This window comes from Urtica dioica, chromosome 5 (genome assembly GCF_054948205.1).
Source record: "Urtica dioica subsp. dioica isolate 48M chromosome 5, U.dioica_male_clone48M_v1_H2, whole genome shotgun sequence".
NCBI lineage: Eukaryota > Viridiplantae > Streptophyta > Magnoliopsida > Rosales > Urticaceae > Urtica > Urtica dioica.
This window is the reverse complement of record NC_142760.1, coordinates 39,688,829-39,710,819: the sequence shown is the minus strand read 5'-3', so window position 1 is coordinate 39,710,819 and position 21,991 is coordinate 39,688,829. Positions and strand designations below refer to the sequence as shown.

Here is a 21,991-nt window from a genome sequence, read left to right as displayed (position 1 = left end):
CTCTGACATGGATGATCCTGTTTCCTATAGCCAAGCGATGGCTTGTTCTGAATCAAACCTTTGGCTTGACGCCATGAAAGTTGAAATGCACTCGATGTATGTCAACAAAGTCTGGAAACTTGTAGACCTTCCTGAAGGGATTAAACCCCTAGGGTGTAAGTGGATATACAAGAAGAAAAGGGGTCCTGATGGGAACGTCGAGACGTTCAAAGCACGACTTGTGGCGAAGGGTTATACCCAACAAGAAGGGATTGACTATGAAGAAACCTTCTCGCCAGTCGCGATGCTTAAATCCATCCGCATACTCATATCCATAGTTGCAGCTCTCGACTATGAGATCTGGCAAATGGATGTCAAGACAGCCTTTCTGAATGACAATCTTGACGAGCGCATTTACATGGCTCAACCAGACGGTTTCGTGGAAGAAGGTCAAGAGACCAAGGTTTGTGAGTTGCTTAAGTCCATTTATGGATTAAAGCAAGCATCTAGGTCATGGAATATTAGATTCGATGAAACTGTAAAGAGTTTTGGCTTTGAACAGTCAATAGATGAGCCTTGTGTTTACAAGTTAATACACGAAGGTAAAGTTGTGTTTCTGGTACTATATGTCGATGATATACTACTCATTGGTAATGACGTGGATAAGTTATCTGAGGTTAAGGTCTGGCTGGCAAAGCAATTCGATATGAAGGATCTAGGAGAAGCCGCGTACATTCTGGGGATCCAAATCTTTCGAGATAGGAAAAACCGGACCCTGTCGCTCTCTCAAGCATCTTATATTGATAAGGTAATGGATCGCTTCTCGATGCAAGACTCCAAGAAGGGCCAAACACCCTTTAGGCATTGAGTCTCACTCTCTAAGGACCAGTCTCCCAAGACTGCACAAGAGATTGAGGACATGAGAAAAATTCTTTACGCCTCAGCCGTGGGAAATCTCATGTATGCTATGCTTTGTACTAGACCAGATATCTGCTTTGCAGTTGGCATAGTAAGCCGTTTTCAATCCAACCCTGGACCCGAGCACTAGATTGTTGTTAAGCATGTTCTTAAGTATCTTCGAAGAACTGGGAACTTGATGCTTACATACTCAGGTACTGACCTGACTATGACGGGATATACCTACTCCGATTTTCAAGCGGATAAGGATTCCAGGAAATCCACTTCGGGATCTGTGTTCATCCTTAATGGTGGAGCTGTTGTGTGAAGGAGTATTAAGCAATCTTGCATTGCTGACTCCACAATGGAAGTAGAATATGTGGCTGCTTGTGAAGCACCAAAGAGACTGTATGTGAAATTCTGATTAGTTGCAATGGCAAGATGTCGCACACAATGTGTTGACAATGTGTCCGACAACTTGCTTGAACACAGATATGGATAAACAACAAAAAGTGCAGTAAACAAAGTACACAGGATATGGTTACCCAGTTCGGTGAAACACACCTACATCTGGGGGCACGCTGCCAGTGGAAAGGATTTTCACTATCTTGTAGTCAATAGTACACACAAGGTTATATCTGATTACAATCAACAAATCAATAAAACCTAGAGACTATTACTACCAGTGATCACCTAGACAGGGACTCCCCCTGAATTTGAGCTCCGTCTCAATTCCACCCTTCAAGCAACCTCCTGGCTCGGATGACATTCAGTCTTCAGTTGTACGTGAACCTTCAATCACGAAAAGCACAAGAACCCAACTCTCACATACACTCAATCTGTAGAATAGTGTTTGAGAGAATACACCACTTAAAACCAAAACACACAGCCTCCCAGTCCGTCGGTCTTGCACGTCTAAGAGCTCTGAGTGTTTGATCAAAAGTGTCGAGGCTGCTAAGGGAGAGCACACGGCTTTATAGCAGCTGGACAATCCTGGAAGATATCTCGGGTTTCCTTACCCGGCCTCATGCGAATATCACAAAGTAAAGACTCCATCAAAGTGAATATTCGTGCAATGAAGATAGCAGCGGAGGATATCTTGCAATGAAGGCTCCAGCGAGGCAGATATCTTGTAATGAAGACAGCAGCGAGGCAATAACTCAGCAATAAGTCGCCAGCGAAGCAAACAGACGAAACTGGAAACTTGCCTGAAAAACTGTCTGCACACATGAGGAAAGATGTCAATCCAGAAGATGAAACATAACACCCGACATCTTTCCATACCACTTGCACTAAAAAATAAAGCCAACAAAACAACGTAACAACAATCTCCCCCTTTGGCTATTTTTTAGGCAAGCATTTCCAGGACCAGTTCTCATACAAGCGTCAAAACCAGAAAGAGAGTCAAAAAGAATGACCTCATGATGCCTCTCCCCCTGATTGCCTCAAAAAGATACCAAAGGCAAGGATCGACCAACACAGAGGGAGGAACAAAAGCCTGAAAAGGGAATGAGAACTAGGAAAACAGCATATCATTCAGCAGAAAAAGTACGATAGAGCTGTCTTACAAAACATCCAAAAACAAACCATATCAGTCTGAAGCACAGAAGCATGCCAAGAAACCAACATAAAGGTGTCTAAAAAGAGGTTAGATGTTACAGACAAAAAAAAAACATTAACCAGAGGGATTAGAGACATCGTTGGCAAGAGAACTTTGAGAGTCGCTGCTGACAGCATCTTCTGAGTCTTGTTCATCAGGACACGTAGAGGGACTTGGTTGAGAAGTGGAAGCACCATCCATGGCAGAAGGGAGAGTCATGACAGAGATAAGACGCTCACACGCAGTCTTTCTACGAGAAGAGATTGCAATGACTTCCTTAAGAGCAGCAACTTCTTCCAACAAACCCTTGAGGATATCGCTCTTGGCATTTTCTGACAGGGAAGCCACTTTGATGGTACCACCAACCGGGACAGATGTTGCGACAGAAGGCATGACAAGGTCCCTGGCATGTTTCCCTTCAAACAACTTAGGACTGAAAGAGAGTTCACTGGGAGGTTTACCTGCAACATCGTCAGCCCTGAGCAGATCCTTCTTCTTAGCAACCAGCAAGCCAGACAGGAGCGAAGGGAAGCCAATAGGAAGCTTTACTGCATAGGACTTAGCATGCTTCGCCAGGTGGCTGAAAACAAACTCCCCAAAGTCGAAAGACGCCCGAGTACCAATCTGGAAAATGAGGCATGCCAGGTCGGAGTTGATACTGGAGCCGTGAGAGGAAGGGGCCCAATTTGCAATCCCAATTCTGTACAGAACAGAATACTTCGCCGAGAGATCTGAGGAAGGCAGGGAACCCTTGGTGGGCCAAGTCTTCTTATCATCGTTAGTGAGCTCTTTGGCAACCTCATCCAAGGAAGGAAGTCGATCAGCAGTGACAATTTTTCCTCTACCCAGAAACTCGTTGATGGCAGTGGATGATATATCAAAGCAATGGCCACGAACATAGACTTTCCCAAACTCAGGGTGATGGGGCTGATCAATCTCAGAGGACAGATTCACAATGCACTCTTTCACCAGTCTGGGATAATAAGGACCGATCCCTGTGACAGTTTTCCCAAGTTGAGCGTCGGACAGGAGTTCCATGATCACATCAATCTTCAGGGCCTCTTTAGACAATTCTTTTTCCGGAAAAATGGATCTGTGATAGACATGCCTCCATTTTCTGACACGATCTTCCTCATGGAAGGAGACATTGTCTAGAGGAGCGGCGGGGACATCCTTGGGAAGCTTTTGGCCTCCGACAGTTTTCCCGGAGATGAGAGACACCCCTTCAGGACGGGCAACATCTTCTTCCTCTTCCAAGTCTTTCAGGACATCTGGAATTGTCTCTTCAACAGACTTTCCCTTCAGCCTTTTCTTGTTCAAACCCATCTTCACCGGTTTCTTCATCTTCTTTTTAGCCGGGATGGTAGTGGGAGCAGCTTCTTCCACCAGCTTTCTTTTCTTCTTTTTCTTCTCTGAGAGAAGAGTGGCTAGACACACATCATCATCTTTCTGAATTTTCTTTTTCAGAGAAGCAAGGATATCCTCTCCAACATCCTGGATAGGGTCGGACGTTCTTTCTTGCATCTGAGAAGATGTAGGCACATCTTGCGAAACATCTTTACTTAAGCCTAACATGCCCCCAATGGCATCTTCAGGAGTAGGCTCTTGAGGCAGCGAAACCCTATCAATAGGAGAGGCAGAGACAGTAGGATTACCTATCACAACCTTGTGAGGGCTTTCGACGGGGGAAACACCGGATGGGGTTTCTTCTTCAGGATCATCAACACTTCTTCTTTCTTCCTCAGACGAGCTGCTGGAACTAGCTTCTCCTGTGATGTCAGTGATGGAGAGAGCAGCTTTCTTCAGAATTGTGCGTCTGGCGGCAGATAGAGATGGATTCTCAGGTGGGACTGATGACCCAGCGATCGCACCTCCGGCCTGACCATCGGCGCGTATGCTGGGTTTCAGACCACGAACCCTAACTCCATGCATGTTGCTCTCAGCACTGGGCTTTCTTGTCCCGACATTTTTCTTCCTCATTGTGGCTTTGACTTTTCCAGAGGGAGTAGAGGTACTGATCCCGCTTCTTGTACCCACCATTTTGGAAAAAGAAATAAGGAAACTGCCACAAGGAAAACTGTCAAAATGGGTAAGAAAGCAGATTTGGGAAACAAATCTTAAGAGCGAAGAAGTATAAGAAATTTCGAAATTCAAACAGGAAATAAATTCCCCTTCTTTTTCGGAAGAGTAACCGTCTGCATGAGTGAGAGCATGGCAAGAAAAACGACGTCGCAACTTCAAGTGGGCCTTGAACGTTCCTAGGCCCTGAGAGACAACACTTGGCATTATAGCCCGGCAAATCAGTCGAATGGGCCAACCAGAAACATGGGCCCATGAGATAAATAACACACCAGTAACACGAACAAGAGTCAGCGAAGGATTAGCGCAAAAGTTAAGACCAAACAATCCTTCGATAAACAATAATTGCTATTGATCAATAACACATAACCCAAGAGAAGATCTGAGATTTTCAAACCGGTTAGCATCCAAAGCCTTGGTGAAAATGTCTGCAAGCTGTTTCTCGGTGTGAATGTATTCGAGTTTGATCTTCTTTTCTTCCACAAGATCTCGAATAAAATGATGTCTGATCTCAATATGCTTGGTCTTACTGTGTTGAACAGGATTCTTTGAGATGTTGATGGCGCTAATGTTGTCGCAGAATAATGTCATGACATCTTGTCCAACATCATACTCAGCGAGCATCTGCTTCATCCAGAGAAGCTGAGTGCAACTACTCCCAGCAGCGATGTATTCAGCCTCAGCTGTGGACAAGGAAACACAGTTTTGCTTCTTGCTGAACCAAGAGATGAGATTGTTTCCAAGGTAGAAACATCCACCAGAAGTACTCTTTCTATCAACCGTGCTACCTGCCCAGTCAGCATCACAGTATCCCACAAGCGTAAAAGAAGTATCATAGGTATATAGTAAACCGAAATCAGCAGTACCTGAGATGTACCTTATGATTCGCTTAGCTTGAGCCAGATGGCTAGCTTTGGGATTGGCTTGATAGCGCGCACAAACACCTACTGAGTAGGCTATGTCTGGTCGGCTGGCAGTGAGATAAAGAAGACTGCCAATGATGCTCCTGTAGAGACTTTGATCAACAGATTCTCCATGCTCATCCTTAGTGAGTTTGATGTGAGTAGCGGTCGGGGTCCGCTTGTGAGAGGATTTCTCCAGGCCAAACTTTTTCACCAAGTTTTTGGCATACTTACTTTGGGAAAGGAAGATACCATCATTCATTTGTTTGATCTGAAAGCCCAGAAAGTAGTTTAATTCGCCGACCATACTCATCTCAAATTCTGACTGCATTTGTCGAACAAAAAGATCCACCATCTTGCTTGACATTCCTCCAAAGACGATGTCGTCAACATAAATCTGAGCTATCATGAGATTGCCATTCTCTTTTTTCACGAACAAAGTCTTGTCAACGCCACCTCGAGTATACCCATTCTGCACAAGAAATTGGGTCAGTCTTTCATACCATGCACGAGGGGCCTGCTTAAGGCCGTAGAGAGCTTTTCTGAGTTTGTAGACATGTTGTGGAGAGCTGGGATCTGTAAACCCTTTTGGTTGAGCTACATAAACTTCCTCATTCAGGTACCCATTGAGGAAAGCACTCTTAACATCCATCTGATAGAGCTTGAATTGCAGGTGACACGAGATGCCAAGCAAAAGTCTGATAGCTTCTAGTCTCGCAACAGGGGCAAAGGTTTCATCAAAATCAACGCCTTCCACCTGTGAATAGCCCTGCGCCACAAGTCTAGCTTTGTTCCGAGTTATATTACCATGTTCATCAGATTTATTCTTAAAAATCCATTTAGTCCCAATGACATTTACATTGTCAGGCTTGGGGACCAGCTCCCAGACTTGGTTTCTTTCAAACTGAACCAGTTCTTCTTGCATAGCATTAACCCAGTATTCATCATCAATAGCCTCGTTAACATTTTTTGGTTCAATCTTAGAGACGAAGCAGAGATTACCAATCATTTCCCGGTAGTTAACAGGAGGTTTTGGACGAGTCTTTATTCCTTCACTGATTTTGCCAATCACCTCATGAGTAGGATGATTTTTCTGAATTCTTCGAGAGGGGACTCTCTGTTCAGTCTCAGGAGGGGAGCCTTCATCTGGAACAATGTCGCTAACCTTGTCATCAGCATCAGTCCTGACATTTGGATTTCCAGTGGAGATGTCGTCCAAGGGGTTATCAGCATCTGTCCTGACATCTGGGTTACTGGGAAAAACTTCATCCTCATCATTAGGACTGTTAGTAGCATCATGATCATCATCATTTATCACCACATTTATTGATTCCATTATAGTCTTAGTGCGTTTGTTAAAAACACGGTATGCACGACTATTTCTAGAGTATCCAAGGAATATACCTTCATCACTTTTCAGGTCAAATTTACGCCGTGGATCCCTGTCAGCAAGAATATAACACACCGAACCAAAGACATGGAAGTATTTCACATTTGGCTTTCTCCCCCTCCATATTTCATAATGAGTGCTGGAAGTACCTGGACGAATAGTAACTCTATTGTGAATATGGCAGGCAGTATTGAGAGCTTCAGCCCAGAAATGTGGTGGAATATTCTTGGCCAACATCATTACTCTAGCCATCTCCTGAAGGGTTCGATTTTTCCTTTCAACAATTCCATTTTGTTGAGGTGTGATAGGAGCTGAGAACTCATGTGCTATCCCTTCTTCAGTACAAAACTTAGCAAAGCTCATGTTCTCAAATTCCCTCCCATGATCACTCCGAATTCTGATCACTTTGCCTATGCTCTCTCCTTTTTCTCTCTTAACCTTCTTACAAAGAGCTTCAAAAACAGCAAAAGTGTCAGATTTTTCACGAATAAAATCAACCCAAGTGTACCTGGAGTAGTCATCCACACAGACGAACACATATCTCTTCCCTCCAAGGCTCTCGACCTGCATCGGTCCCATCAGGTCCATGTGGAGAAGTTCCAGAACCCGAGATGTGGTAAGATGTTGCACCATCTTGTGGGACTTCTTGACCTGTTTCCCAATCTGGCACTCACCACAAATTTTACCTTCGACAATCTTCAGGTTTGGGACACCGATGATAGCATTCTCAGAGACAATTTTCTGCATACTTCTGAGATTTAGATGACCAAGCTTTTGATGCCACATCTTGGTTTCATCAGCTTTGGTCAAGAGACACTTGCTGGTTGGTACGGGGTTCCACATATAGCAGTTGTCACGAGATCTGTTTCCTCGCATAAGTTCATCCTGATCTTCATTAATCACCACACACTTATCACGAGTAAAGTTGACATGCAAATTCAGATCACAAAGTTGACTAATACTAATGAGATTAGCAGTGAGTCCTTCTACCAACAAAGCCTCAGTCAAACAAGACATACCAGGATAGTTTAATTGACCTTTACCCACAATTTTGGCTTTGACTCCATCTCCAAAGGTAACATGGCAGTTGGAGTAAGGTTTTACGTTGGTCAGGAAGGTGTGATCCCCAGTCATGTGACGAGAACAGCCACTGTCGAAGTACCAGTCATTCCCGGTGGAAGCACTCAGAGAGGTGTAGGCAATATTGGCACGATAAGAGGTATTTTTCACTCTCCATTCCAGCCGAGTAGCAGGTTGTTGATGGGAAGAGACATTTCTGTGGATGGACCTGTGTTGACGGACATTTCTCCCATACAAACGATAGCAGAAAGGACGGATATGTCCCTTTCTTCCACAATAATGGCATACCCAGCGAGGTCTGTTGACAGGAGACCTGTTTGGTCCAGATTGATGATATCGAGAAATGTCATGAAATTTGTTGTTACCAGATGGTTGAGGCAAGTTTCGTGATATCTGGCTAGTCTGCTTTTGAGGAACGAACGTAGTCTGGGATGATGAAGCTCCATGGGTATATCCAAGTCCCTTCATGTTCTTCGCGGGTTTGCCGATGGTGAGGATTTTGTCAAGACTGTCAGTCCCAGAATTCAGCATTCTAACAGTTTTAGTCATGTGCTCGAGTTCGCCATTCAGACGACTGACTTCCTTCTTTAGATCCACAATAGTCTCCAGAAGTCTTGCTTTATCTTCAGTCAGGGTAAGGATGAGAGCACCCTGTTTGTCTAGAATCTGAGATTCCTCAACCCATTTGGTATGAAGGGTATTGTAGGCTTCATTCATAGCATCGTCAGATAGTTCATCATCAAGAACATATTTCTGAGAGCATTCACCAAATTCATTAGTAGACTCATGAGTATGAACAAAAGCAGTAAAGGCGACAAAATTACTTATCTGATCTGAGTCGCTCTCTTCATCTTCTTCATCCGAAAGAGTAGCGTTGTATCCCTTTTTCTGTTTCTTGAGGAAGTTGGGACACTCCTTCTGAATATGTCCAAATCCTTCACACTCGTGGCACTGAATGCCTTTGCCTTTCCCAGATCGTTCACCACTTTTACTATTCCTGTGAGGATAAGTATTTTTCTGGAAACGTTGTTGGAAGTTGTCCTTGACATCTTGTGAGACATTTTTCGCATTCATCTGATTGAGTCTTTTCATGACCCTGCCATAGTTTTTTGCAAGCATAGCAATAGTATCATCAATATCATTGTCAGAGTCTGAATATACCTGATCCCTTGGTTCATGAACAGAACTTTTGAGGGCCATCCCTCTTTGTTTCTTTTCCACCTTAGGAAGAGAGAGTTCAAATGTCATGAGAGATCCCATTAGCTCGTCGAATTTCAACGTCTTTAGGTCATGAACTTCCTCAATGGCCGTGATTTTCATCTTGAATCTAGAGCTCAAAGCTCTCAGGGTTTTTCGAACAAGATCTTCATCTGTCATGGGTTTTCCGAGAGAATATGATTCATTGGCGAGATCGCGAATGCGAACGTTGAACTCAGCGACAGTTTCGTCCTCGAGCATCGTGAGGGCTTCAAAATTGGTTGTGAGGTACTGAAGTTTTTGTTCCCGGACCTTTGTAGTTCCCTCATAGGCAACAGCGAGGATTTCCCAGGCCTCTTTGGCAGTAGTGCAAGTATTTATCAACCTGAAAACATCTTTATCAACACCATTAAATATAGCATTGAGAGCACGGGAGTTACCAAGGGCCGCCTCATCCTCAGTGGGGGTCCAGTCTTTTTCCGGCTTGGTTCCAGTACGGGCTCCTTTGTCATCAGTAGTCACAGGAGCTTCCCACCCATGTATCACAGCTTTCCATGTTCGACTATCCAGGGACCTCAAGAAGGCGGTCATGCGTGCCTTCCAATATCCATAGTTGGTTCCGTCGAGTACTGGAGGGCGATTGACAGAACCTCCTTCTCGGGAACTATCCATAATAGGCAATCAGAAAGAAAATACAGGAAACCACCTAAGAGATCAAGGTGCCTGCTCTGATACCAATTGAAATTCTGATTAGTTGCAATGGCAAGATGTCGCACACAATGTGTTGACAATGTGTCCGACAACTTGCTTGAACACATATATGGATAAACAACAAAAAGTGCAGTAAACAAAGTACACAGGATATGGTTACCCAGTTCGGTGAAACACACCTACATCTGGGGGCACGCTGCTAGTGGAAAAGATTTTCACTATCTTGTAGTCAATAGTACACACAAGGTTATATCTGATTACAATCAACAAATCAATAAAACCTAGAGACTATTACTACCAGTGATCACCTAGACAGGGACTCCCCCTGAATTTGAGCTCCGTCTCAATTCCACCCTTCGAGCAACCTCCTGGCTCGGATGACCTTCAGTCTTCAGTTGTACGTGAACCTTCAATCACGAAAAGCACAAGAACCCAACTCTCACATACACTCAATCTGTAGAATAGTGTTTGAGAGAATACACCACTTAAAACCAAAACACACAGCCTCCCAGTCCGCCGGTCTTGCACGTCTAAGAGCTCTGAGTGTTTGATCAAAAGTGTCGAGGCTGCTAAGGGAGAGCACACGGCTTTTATAGCAGCTGGACAATCTTGGAAGATATCTCGGGTTTCCTTACCCGGCCTCATGCGAATATCACAAAGTAAAGACTCCATCAAAGTGAATATTCGTGCAATGAAGATAGCAGCGGATGATATCTTGCAATGAAGGCTCCAGCGAGGCAGATATCTTGTAATGAAGACAGCAGCGAGACAATAACTCAGCAATAAGTCGCCAGCGAAGCAAACAGACGAAACTGGAAACTTGCCTGAAAAACTGTCTGCACACATGAGGAAAGATGTCAATCCAGAAGATGAAACATAACACCCGACATCTTTCCATACCACTTGCACTAAAAAATAAAGCCAACAAAACAACGTAACAACAGTATGGCTTATAAAATTCCTTAAGTATTTGGAAGTTGTTCCAAACGTCGACGAGCCCATGACCCTTTATTGTGATAATAGTGGGGCTGTCGCTAACTCAAAGGAACCTAGAAGCCATAAGCGCTCTAAGCATATTGAGAGGAAATACCATTTGATTCGAGAGATCGTGCAGCGCGGAGACGTGGAAGTGAAGAAGATCTCAACGGTGGACAACTTCGCAGATCCATTCACCAAGGCCCTAGCGAACAAGGTCTTCGACCAACATCGTGAGGGATTAGGCATGAAGGACTACACACATCTTCTTTGAGTCAAGTGGGAGTTTGTTGTAAATGGTGCCCACAAGAAGAGTTGTAGTCTTTATTTTGTACATTTGATGTAATAAAGTCTCATTAAGACTCTTGTTTGTAATTGCTTATTCATTTAATAATAAAGTTGAAACGTTCATTCATTCTTTCTTTGTTTGAAGCTTTATGATAAAACCTTAGTCTTTTAGTCCATAAACAAACTTAACAACTTACGAAGAGACAAATGTAGATTTGCATGAACAAACTCTTCGTAGTTTGCTTAAAACGATATATTCGCAATCTTAGGGTCAAAGGACTATTGACCTCAGTACGATTGTTAGAAGAATCTATGATGTCTGGTTATGAGGCATTGAGAGTTGGAGACTCTATAGTTCTTCTAGGTATCTTCCGAAGGTACTGAATTGACCAGTGCACTTCTAGAGACAAGATAAGAACAAACCATTTAACCTCTTATGTCTCGAAGTCACTATGTATGAATTGCATCATGCTTACCTTAATCCTGAAATGAGACATGCCGTTTCACAGCTTAGTATTCTCATTTGAGAAAGTCAGAGTTCGGACTCACTATGTGATTCCGAACAGGGCCTATTGGTGAAGTACTAAGTTGTGAGAATGTCATGAGTAACTTTGTGAAGTTCTCATAGATATGGAATTCATGTACAAGATTGCTGAAATGCAATGTATGTCACCTCATGCTTTGTTCCTTGGAGTGTGAATAAATGAACTGGCCAGTGTCCAAATTGAGTCCTGACTCTTTTGGATGAAACAATGTGACTTGTTAGCTCCTCGTCAATACATTGTTTCTAACTTATTCACAAGCGACAAAGAAGTTGAGGAAATAACAGCTAGAAGGGTAAAATGGTAATTTAGTAAATCCCGACTAGCTGATGACATTCATTCATCCAAGTTTAAGAGATTTGAGAGACTCTCTCTAGAACTTTGGCCGCCCCTTCCTCTCTCTCTCTAGTTTATTTTCGATTTTTTTGTTTTGGCACCTAGGTCCTCATTTGACCTAGAGTTTAGCTCTGCGACTTCAAGACTCGTTCTTAAGTCGTAGTGTTTAAAAGTGCCCACTCACTAATTCCTTTTCTCTCGAGTGATTTAGTGATAGAAACTTTCGTGGTTGCTCGAGGTGCCGAGGAAAGAAAGAGGGACGTGCTGCGAGGGGAGACGAGCGTTGCAACTTTCTAAGAGCTTCTCAAAGATCAAGCTTCAAGAAAGGTTAGTAAACTTCTTAGCTCATAATAGTTTTTAATTACGTGTACTTGCTCTTTTGTCTAGGTTAGTAAAAACTGGTTTTACTTGTAAAAGAAAATTTTTAAAATTCCGCCGCTTACCGAAGCGTTAATTATTTTCTTAAACCCTAGATCGATTCCAACAACTTGCAGTACCTTTGGCAAGAAAATCATGTAGCTGAGAAGAAGTGCCCGTAGTCGCTCTTCCAAGCACCTTCACAACAAATTAAAATAAAAATACAAAACAACAATGAATGTTTTCATGCGAAATATATTTATTGGCGGTAAAATAGACCTCTTCGTAGTCAAGTGCTTTCAATTTCTATTTTTATTCATATCTACGCACACTCAAATTACACAAAAGAGCAACAAGGAAGGAGAAGTTTAGAAGAATTACAAAAAACGCACAGAGAAGATTAGTATATCTATATATGTATAACTTACTTGGATCAGAGGAAAATTGATGAAATTGAGGAGGAAGAATGCCACAATGCGTCAATATTATCACTCCACCCTATCAAAATTAGGACTATCATCATTGTAAAAAGTAAAAACATATTACACAACAACAAAAGAAAAGGAGAGAATTTGACTATCCCTTGTTTCATAACAACGCTTGTTCACTTCCCGGGTCATTGGTCCCATCTAATGGCTGACTAAATAAAAAATTGAAAAAAACAAAAAAAAACAAAAAGGTCTTGGTCTCATCTCATATCACATGTATAAAGAAAAATTACAATGATGAGTCTTGTATGTTGTATGTATCCAGTCCTAAATGTGTGCCAATAAATATATTGAAAAAGAAAAAAATCCAAGTTGAGACAAGAAGACAAAGATTACCTAGCAAAATCCTTCCATATTCTACCATCCATTTCCACATCAACGTCCACAAATCTTTCTGTTTTGAAGCCACAAAAGATGCAAATCAAAACAAGATCGAGTAAACAGATATACGTCCTAAATCCCCAAATAATTTTTCAATCAGTTCATCATTTTTTTTACTGGAAATATTATCGAACACTTGATGGGCGAAGCACAACATTTTGGAATCAGAGAAAGAAAAACCTGAAGAAATCAAAAGAAAGAATAAAAGAGGGGCGGAATAGTGGCTTTCTCTGACACAAGGTCTCCTCAGCCGTCTTTCCTCATCTTCTCCAGTGGCACCACCTTCAACGACAGCGTCGAGGATCTTAAGACCCCAATCCTTAGCACCCGCATCCGACTCCGTAGTGAGCACAACACTCTACCAGAATCCATAACATAGTCGCTCCTGCAAAAACAAATATAATTGGCGACTCCATAGTGATTTGGAGGTTTGGGGATTTGAGAGGTTAGGGATATGGTAGCAAGGTGAGGTGAAAACGAGAGAAGTTAGAGATTTGAGAGGGGGGATTTAAGCACGGAGAAGAAAATATGGCGGGCTATGAAATTTTTTTGGCTTTTCGTGGTGCGAAAAAAGATGAATTATGATTTTGAACAAGTTAATTACTGAAAAACATATAGCAACTACTCAAGTAGTTACGGTAAGTCTAAATGGATTCGCTATTTGCCAAAACAACCGGCAACTACAAATGTAGTTGCTGATGGGTTTGCGCACGTTAGTTGCCAAAAATGAGATTTCTTGTAGTGTCGGGAGATATCCTTAGGACCCGAGAAGTGATGTCATGCTATGGAGTATATTTTTAAACATGTTGTTGTAATAGTTTTAATTTAAAAATATTTTTTGTAATATATCTATTATGTATTTTAAATGTTCCAAAAGGAAATCTCAAAAAAGAAGTTTTAAAGAGTTCTAACGAGAACTTTCAAGTTTGTGTGTCGAAACTGCTTTCTTATCCGACAAATTTGTTCAATGAACTTAAAAATAATTCTGGGAACGTTTTACAGATTGTAAAATTAAGTTCAATATGTCAGTTTAAAGGTACATATATTATTGTTGTTTTGCAAAAAGAATCACTTAATTCCGAGTCACGAGCTATCTTTAATTAACAAAAGTGTGACTATAGGTCATTCTGAAAGTAATTTTTCCAGCAATGTTTTTACAAACTTTCGAATTATATTTTCGATATGCATCATGTTTTCCCGAACCTTAGATCGTTCTTAGAGCTTTAATAATAATATAGGTATTTTATCCCTTAAGCTTGGTTTTGTAAGAATTTATAGAAGCTCATAAGTTGATTTCCTATAGGTTCGAGAAAGAGTCGGATTCCTTGAGTGCTAAGTATCTTGAAACCGAGAGGTGAGTTCATCTCACTAAAATGCGAATTAGTTCAAAATAATATCATGTGAAAGTATTATTTAATTTTATGGATGTGTATGACTTTATTACTATATGCATGTTAGATTACATGATTATGTCTCCAAGTTTATCTTACCATATTTGTGAACTATGTTTAATATGTAGAAAAGTATTTTTATCCAAGAATTTTCAAGTATGTTTTAGACTTATTTTATTTCATGAACTTTACCATACAAATGATTTAATAAGTATGTAAGTGAGAACACTAAGTATGTGACGTATCGGCCTACCAGAGTAGGTTCTTGCAACCCACCTCGTAGACGTTTATGTCTCGATAAGGTGAGTCGTATATGTTCAGGGAGGGCGGAATCAATGTTTGGTCGCATTGTTTCCATAAGCTTCAGTGCGCACGATACGATACGATCACTAGGGGTCCTCGGAAATCATGAATCAAGTAACAAGATATGTATCACGTTGATAATAAGACTTAATAAAACTTTATAATGTTTATTTATTTTTGTGTAGAAAAATGTTTTGTGAGTAGGACATGTGCAAAGTAAATGACTTTCAGTTGGGATCATGGTGACGACAAGAGTAAAGGATGGAGGATGGATACCGCTACGTTAAATAACGTTTTTCGGTGCCAAGTTATTATTATAAATGTGTTAAGTATGTTTCTTTATATTTATAACATTTTGAAGACAAATAATTATTTTAGTTATGAAGAAATATTTTTGTATTTATTTATGGGTTATTTAGTTATATAGCCACACGGTTATAGTGAATTGGGATATAGCCCACTTTTGGTTAATTTCTTGTAAATAGCCAAGTTAACTTATTAACAGATTAATAAAAGACATATTTAACTCAGTCAAACATGTAAAAAAGGTAGTTAATAGGCTGCCACGTATGCAAGTTGGCTATTTACAAAGTATTTACCAAAAGTTGACTAATTTACAATTTATATAGTTTAGGTGGCTTACGTAGCTAATTTTTTGTTTATTTATATTATCATACTCTAGAGTTAAAGTATTTAGTTAGAGAAGAAGAAGGATGGAGATGGAGAAGAAGAGAAAAAGAGGTCGATAGACAGAGAAAAGACGAAAAAGAGGAGACAAATAGGGTAAAATTGTATACAAAATTTCTTCTTTTCTAAATTAGTAATAGATGTGACCAAATTATACTTTTAGTTGATTATGGAAAAAAATATTTATAGGGACTAATAGACTCGTCTATTTTTTTTATATTTTATTTTATAATCCAATTAAATTTATAGATTTTTTTATTGATAGTGAATTGAACTCAAATATTGGTAAGATTGAAAAGTTTTCTCGAAATTAATCAAAACTATAATCAACATATATATTAGTGATCTTATCAATAAATCTAAACTTTGTTATAATAGATGTCATTAAATTATGATTCGTCAATATATATATATATATATATATATATATATATATATATATATATATATATATCAACACATTCGAAATTTATTAATGCACATATCGAAATTCAAAATTTATAAGCATAAATCTATTCATACATCTATCATAATTATATTATTAGTTTATTTTGGAAAAAATATTGGATTATACTAATATTCAATCCAAATCCGTTCTAGTGTTCAATTTGCTAAAAAAAAGTAGGGCATTGTAGCAAAATAGCCACTTTGAAACTATAGATTTTGTTTTTAGCCTATGTTTCATAACTTTTAGGGAAATAGCCAACGTGCTTAGGTGTCAATAATTAATAGACTAATTTGCCCTTTTACTTAATCAAATGGAAATAATTAATATATTTATATTAAATAATAGGCAATAATAATATAAAATAACAGAAAATTTCAAAATTGTTATACGTGGCACGTTAATCTAGAACGGCTCACCAAGATTGGCGTTACTGTTGAGAACCTGTCAACACAGATAATAAACGTAAATTACTGGAAATTATCTCATTCTTGAATGGAAATAAATGGAAATAACTGTAAATAAATCATCTGTAACAACACAGTCTGTACTATTTTTTTAAAAACCAGATCTGAGATCTGGGTTAAAAAAAAACCCAGATCTAGTTTCCAAATAAATGGAAATAATTGAAAATAATATACTACAGAAGCTTAATTGTAAGGTGCGCCTCCCATCGGGGAAGGCCGGGCCCAGGCTGCCCGGGCCTCCATCGCCGCCGCTCGCCTGCCAAACAGTCCCGGCGTCGCCGCCCAGGGCCGACACGACCATCCCAGCGCCCGGCTCGACCTGCGCGACTCCACCCAGGCCGCGCGCGCCCCCAAAGCCGCCTGGGTCTCCTCTGGCGATGCTTCCGGCGCAGACAGCGCCGACGAGGGCCGGCGCACCTTCGCCCGGGCCCGCCTCGCCGAGCACGACTCCACGCCGGTCGACTCGGCTCTCCCCGGCGCTCCTAGGCCGACGCCACCCGGTGCCGATCTCGCCGGGCGCAGCCACGCTCAGGTTGGAGAGAGAGAGATAGAGAGAGAGAGAGAGAGAGAGAGAGAGAGAGAGAGAGAAAACGCCCAGATCCGATTTGTGGAGTGGCTGGAGAGAGAGAGTGTGAGAGAGAGAACGTGGATAATGATTCAAAAGCAAAATAACTGCCTCCTACGTATCAGGAACAATTAACGCACAAAAAAAGAAAAAAAATTATGTTAATTAAAAAACTGAGGACAAAAAAGTAAAACATAATTTGCCACCTATTACGTTTGGTTATTTCCCTAAAAAACTCCAAACATAGGCTAGATCTCAAACCTAACGTTTTAGGTGGCCTAGTTGCTTATAAAACTCAAAAAAGTATTAGTTTAACTTTAAACTTTTAAGGAAACTCACATATATACCATGCGTTTAAATGAAATGTCGAGTTTAATATTTGATTTTCAAAAATGTCGAGTTTGTACTTTCACTTTGATTAAATGACGATAACAATGCCACAAATACTCATTTTATTGACTTTTTTTTATTAATGTTAATTATGATATAAAAAAACTGAACCAAATCCAAAACTAGTACTCCAACCCTCAAATTTCTAATTTGAAATAAAATAGTCATAAATCGAAATAGACTAATAAAACTCACACTTTTCAAGAGATGGTTTCCTTCCATATTCGAATTACAACTCTGAATACTGGATTTGACGGTCAAATTAGTGATTTTGATGATTATAGATTATCGAATTTTACAATCTTTCTCTATTTTTATTTTCCATGATCTAGTGATTGTTGTTTGTTTTTTCTTATATAAATAAATTATATATAGTATGTATGAATAATGATAAAATGAAGTTTATGTTGAGCCGATTTCTCGTCCCAACAATCTATACTAGATTGTTTCGAATTATCTCGTATATTTATTTATATGGATCGAGGGTCTCAGAATCCGATTATAAAGATTGAACCGGAATCCGAAAGAAATTAATAGACAATATGAATAAAAAAATATAAATGGGGCGAAAGGAAGTTCCTTTTTATTGATAACTGAATAATACTCTACTAGAACAATAATATTCGAATGGAAATGAACAGAAAATAAGCTTCAGAAGACAATCTCGCAATCTCTCTCCCAAAAATCCTCTTTTTCTAAAGGAGGATGGAATGAGCTTTTATAGCCATCTTGCTGACTTTCCTTCATCTTCAGATCGATGCACGTGTATGTACAGAATTAGTCTTTGATCTTTCATTCTCACGCACATTTCCACTTTTTCAGGCGGTCTGACCGTTTCTTTGATGACTTCGAACTTCAAATTCCTTGGCGGGACCGTCTAGGAACGTCTATGGGCCCGGGTCGAGTCTGATTTCCATTCGAAATAATGTCTTGGACCATTCTGGGTTTATTAGGCCGAACTGGGATTTGGGCCGATCTGACGATTATCTTTCCTTTTGGGCCGAACTCGCTGTGGGTCTGGTCGATCTAATTCGCTAGATAGAGGGGAGAGATATTTACTCCCACAGTTTACATATTAATATTCGAATCAATATTAATGAAAATTCAATAAATGAAATATTCGTGACACTATTATCTATTTTAGGATAAAAATTCTTCATTTTAATTAAACAAATGGTATAAACTCGACATTTTTTAAAGAGTAAATGGCGGCAAAAGTCCTTAAAGTTTTCGGAAACAGCTAAGTTGGTCCCTATTCTTTTTTTTTTACGGCAAAAGTCCTTCATGTTGAGTTTTCGTCATGCCGTTGATCCCCAACCCCATTTTGACGTTAATAAGTAACGATTTTAGGTCAAAAACGTTAGTTTTGACTGAAAACGTATTTTAATTCAGATATTAAACAATAAAAGAAATAAAAACAAATAATTCAGAAACAAATAAAAACAAACTCCGTCAGCACCTCCCGGAAGGCCCCCTGCAGCGGCGGCGCCACCCTCAGCACCTCCCGGAAGGCCCCCTGCAGCGGCGGCGCCACCCTCAGCACCTCCTGCGCCACGTTCCACGAGTACTTCATGCTGCGCAGGTCCTCCCAGTCCAGCAGATCCCGCCCTTGCCTCTCCTTCTCGGCCAGCACCGACATCTGCTCCGCGTGCACCGCCGAGTACACCTCGGGGTACTCCGCCAGGTACTTCATCACGAAGGTGCAGGCCGCGCTGGCGGTGTCGTGGCCCCCGATCAGCAGGCCCAGGATCTTGTCCGCCACGTCGGCGTCGCTCATCTTGACCCCCAGGATCCCGTACGAGGCTCTCCCGTACGTGGCGGCAGACTCTGGTGGAGCTCGTGGACTACGTGGCGTCCGCGAACGGGAAGTTTCCCGAGCCGGTCTTGCAGGAGATCGTGAGGATGGTCTCGGCCAATCTTTTTCGGACGCTCACGTCCCCGCCTCGGGAGAACAAGACCCTCGGGAGGTGCTGAAATAGTTTTATTTGTTTTTATTTGTTTTATTGTTTAATTTCTGAATTAAAATACGTTTTCAGTCAAAACTAACGTTTTTGACCTAAAATCGTTACTTATTAACGTCAAAATGGGGTTGGGGATCAACGGCATGACGAAAACTCAACATGAAGGACTTTCGCCGTAAAAAAAAAGAATAGGGACCAACTTAGCTGTTTCCGAAAACTTTAGGGACTTTTGCCGCCATTTACTCTTTTTTAAAACTAAAGTTTAAATTCGAAATTTTATTAAAACATAATGGTATATATGTGGGTCAAGAAAATACCAATAAATCCACGTTCCTCAAAAAAAAAAAAGAAAATACCAATAAATAACCGCCACGTGGCTTTGTCTAATCGTTCCGTGTGGGCCAATTCTCGAAGGTTTTCTCAAATTCAGATTCATCTTCTTCGAAGCTCTCAGAAAAAAGGAAAATTATTCTTCCGAAGCTCTCTCGCTCTTCCATTTCCGTATTTCGAGGTATTCTTTTTCTTTCCTTCGTTTCCGTATTGAAGTTCTTTATTTTTTATTTTTCCGATTAATTTTGTGATCTGTAATAGTTTGAGGCTTAGGAATTTGATTTAGGGTTCGTCTCGTGCGATTCAATATTTATCCCGAATAATTGCTGTCAATTTGTAGTAAACGGCTCGTAGGGTGTGAGATCGAGGTTTTCATTCTGGATCTAGGTTTTAGATTTCGATAGATCGTAGGGTGTTTCTTCTGCGACCTTGGAAATTATTTTATATTTCGTTCTGTATATAAATTCTTGAAAATTTCAGACTTATGATCGCTGAGACCATCTTAATTTATCCTGGAATCGCATTGGCAAGATATGTGCAGTGTAGAGTAGACGCTGATTCGCGATAATTCAGTCTGTTTGAATGTAATTAATAAGAAGTGATCTATTGTTCAAAAGACGATTCATTTGGGGATCTTTTGCTTATTTGATCTGATAACCACAACAGGGAAAAGTGATATATGCAGTGTAGAGTAGACGCTGTTCGCGATAATTCAGTCTGTATGGATGTAGTTGATAAGAAGAGATCTATTGTTCAGAAGATGATTCTTTTGGAGATTTGTTTGCTTACTTGATTTGATGACCCCCAACAGGGAAAAGTGATACTACACAACAAGCGATGCCTCCGCAAAAGATTGAAACCGGGCACAATGACACGATCCACGGCATAGCCATGGACTACTACGGAAAACGCCTCGCGACGGCCTCGTCGGACGCGACGGTGAAGATCGTCGGAGTCGGAAACAACAGCAACGCGAGCTCTCAGACTCCTCTGGCCACGCTGAGCGGCCACCGCGGGCCCGTCTGGGAGGTCGCGTGGGCCCACCCGAAGTTCGGGTCGGTCCTGGCCTCGTGCTCCTACGACGGGCAGGTCATCGTGTGGAAAGAGGGAAACCCGAACGAGTGGCACCAAGCCCACGTGTTCTCAGACCACAAGTCGTCGGTGAACTCGATCGACTGGGCTCCGCACGAGCTCGGGCTCTGCTTGGCTTGCGGGTCCTCCGACGGGAACATCTCGGTCTTCACGGCCCGGCCCGACGGCTCGGGCTGGGACTCGGCGAGGATCGACCAGGCCCACCCGGTGGGCGTGACCTCGGTCTCGTGGGCCCCGGCGATGGGCCCGGGGGCGCTTGTCGGCGGGCCCGCCGAGCCGGTACAGAAGCTGGCCTCGGGCGGGTGCGACAACACGGTCAAAGTGTGGAAGGTCTACAACGGGGTGTGGAAGATGGACTGTTTTCCGGCGCTGCAGAAGCACGCCGATTGGGTCAGGGACGTCTCGTGGGCCCCGAATTTGGGACTTCCGAAGTCCACGATCGCGAGCGCGTCGCAGGACGGGACCGTCGTGATATGGACCGTGGCCAAAGAAGGCGAGCAGTGGGAAGGGAAGTTGCTGAACGATTTCAAGACGCCCGTTTGGAAGGTCTCGTGGTCGCTCACCGGAAACTTGCTCGCCGTGGCCGACGGGAACAACAACGCCACGCTCTGGAAAGAGGCCGTCGACGGCCAGTGGCAACAGGTCACAACCCTCGACACCTAGACTTTTTTTTTGTTCGTGATCTTCTTATTTTGTTTTGTTTTTTTGGTTTGGTTTTATTTTACCTTGTTTTTTTTATTTATTTATGTCGTTGTTGTCATTATCAAGGATTGTGATAGGAAATGAGACTGTTTTACTACCGTACTGGAGTTAGAAGTGAAAGCTCTTCAGATTTATACGTTTGTGGATCTTATTCATTTGGGATTTTATGTGCCAGAAGAAAAGTCGTGAAATCTCTCGTTATTAGACATGGCTTTCAAGAATTGTTGTGTTTGATTGTAACCAGACAATAGTATGGTTGAAGTCTTCATCAACGTAATCCTAAAATCTAAAGGAAGTATTCATAATGGTATATCATTTTATTGAAAAACTAAGCATAAAAATTTAGTATTCGTGAGGAAATAGTAGATCAAAATTCTCTGTTTGAGTCTTTGAGATAGAGTGAAATTCTTAGCATTTTTTCATTATTGTTTGTTTTGAAGTTATTAAAAACAAAAA

General features: G+C 41.3%; 1 protein-coding gene across 1 annotated transcript; it reads left to right on the top strand.

Annotated features, from left to right (window-relative positions):
* Positions 1-19,785: 19,785 nt before the first annotated feature.
* On the top strand, positions 19,786-21,756 carry LOC149398440 (protein transport protein SEC13 homolog B-like). The gene is made up of 2 exons (XM_089615204.1): positions 19,786-19,922; positions 20,553-21,756. Exon 2 carries the CDS (start codon positions 20,579-20,581, stop codon positions 21,494-21,496), a length of 918 nt encoding a protein of 305 aa, XP_089471330.1. The 5' UTR covers positions 19,786-19,922; positions 20,553-20,578; the 3' UTR covers positions 21,497-21,756.
* The last annotated feature ends 235 nt before the right edge of the window (positions 21,757-21,991 follow it).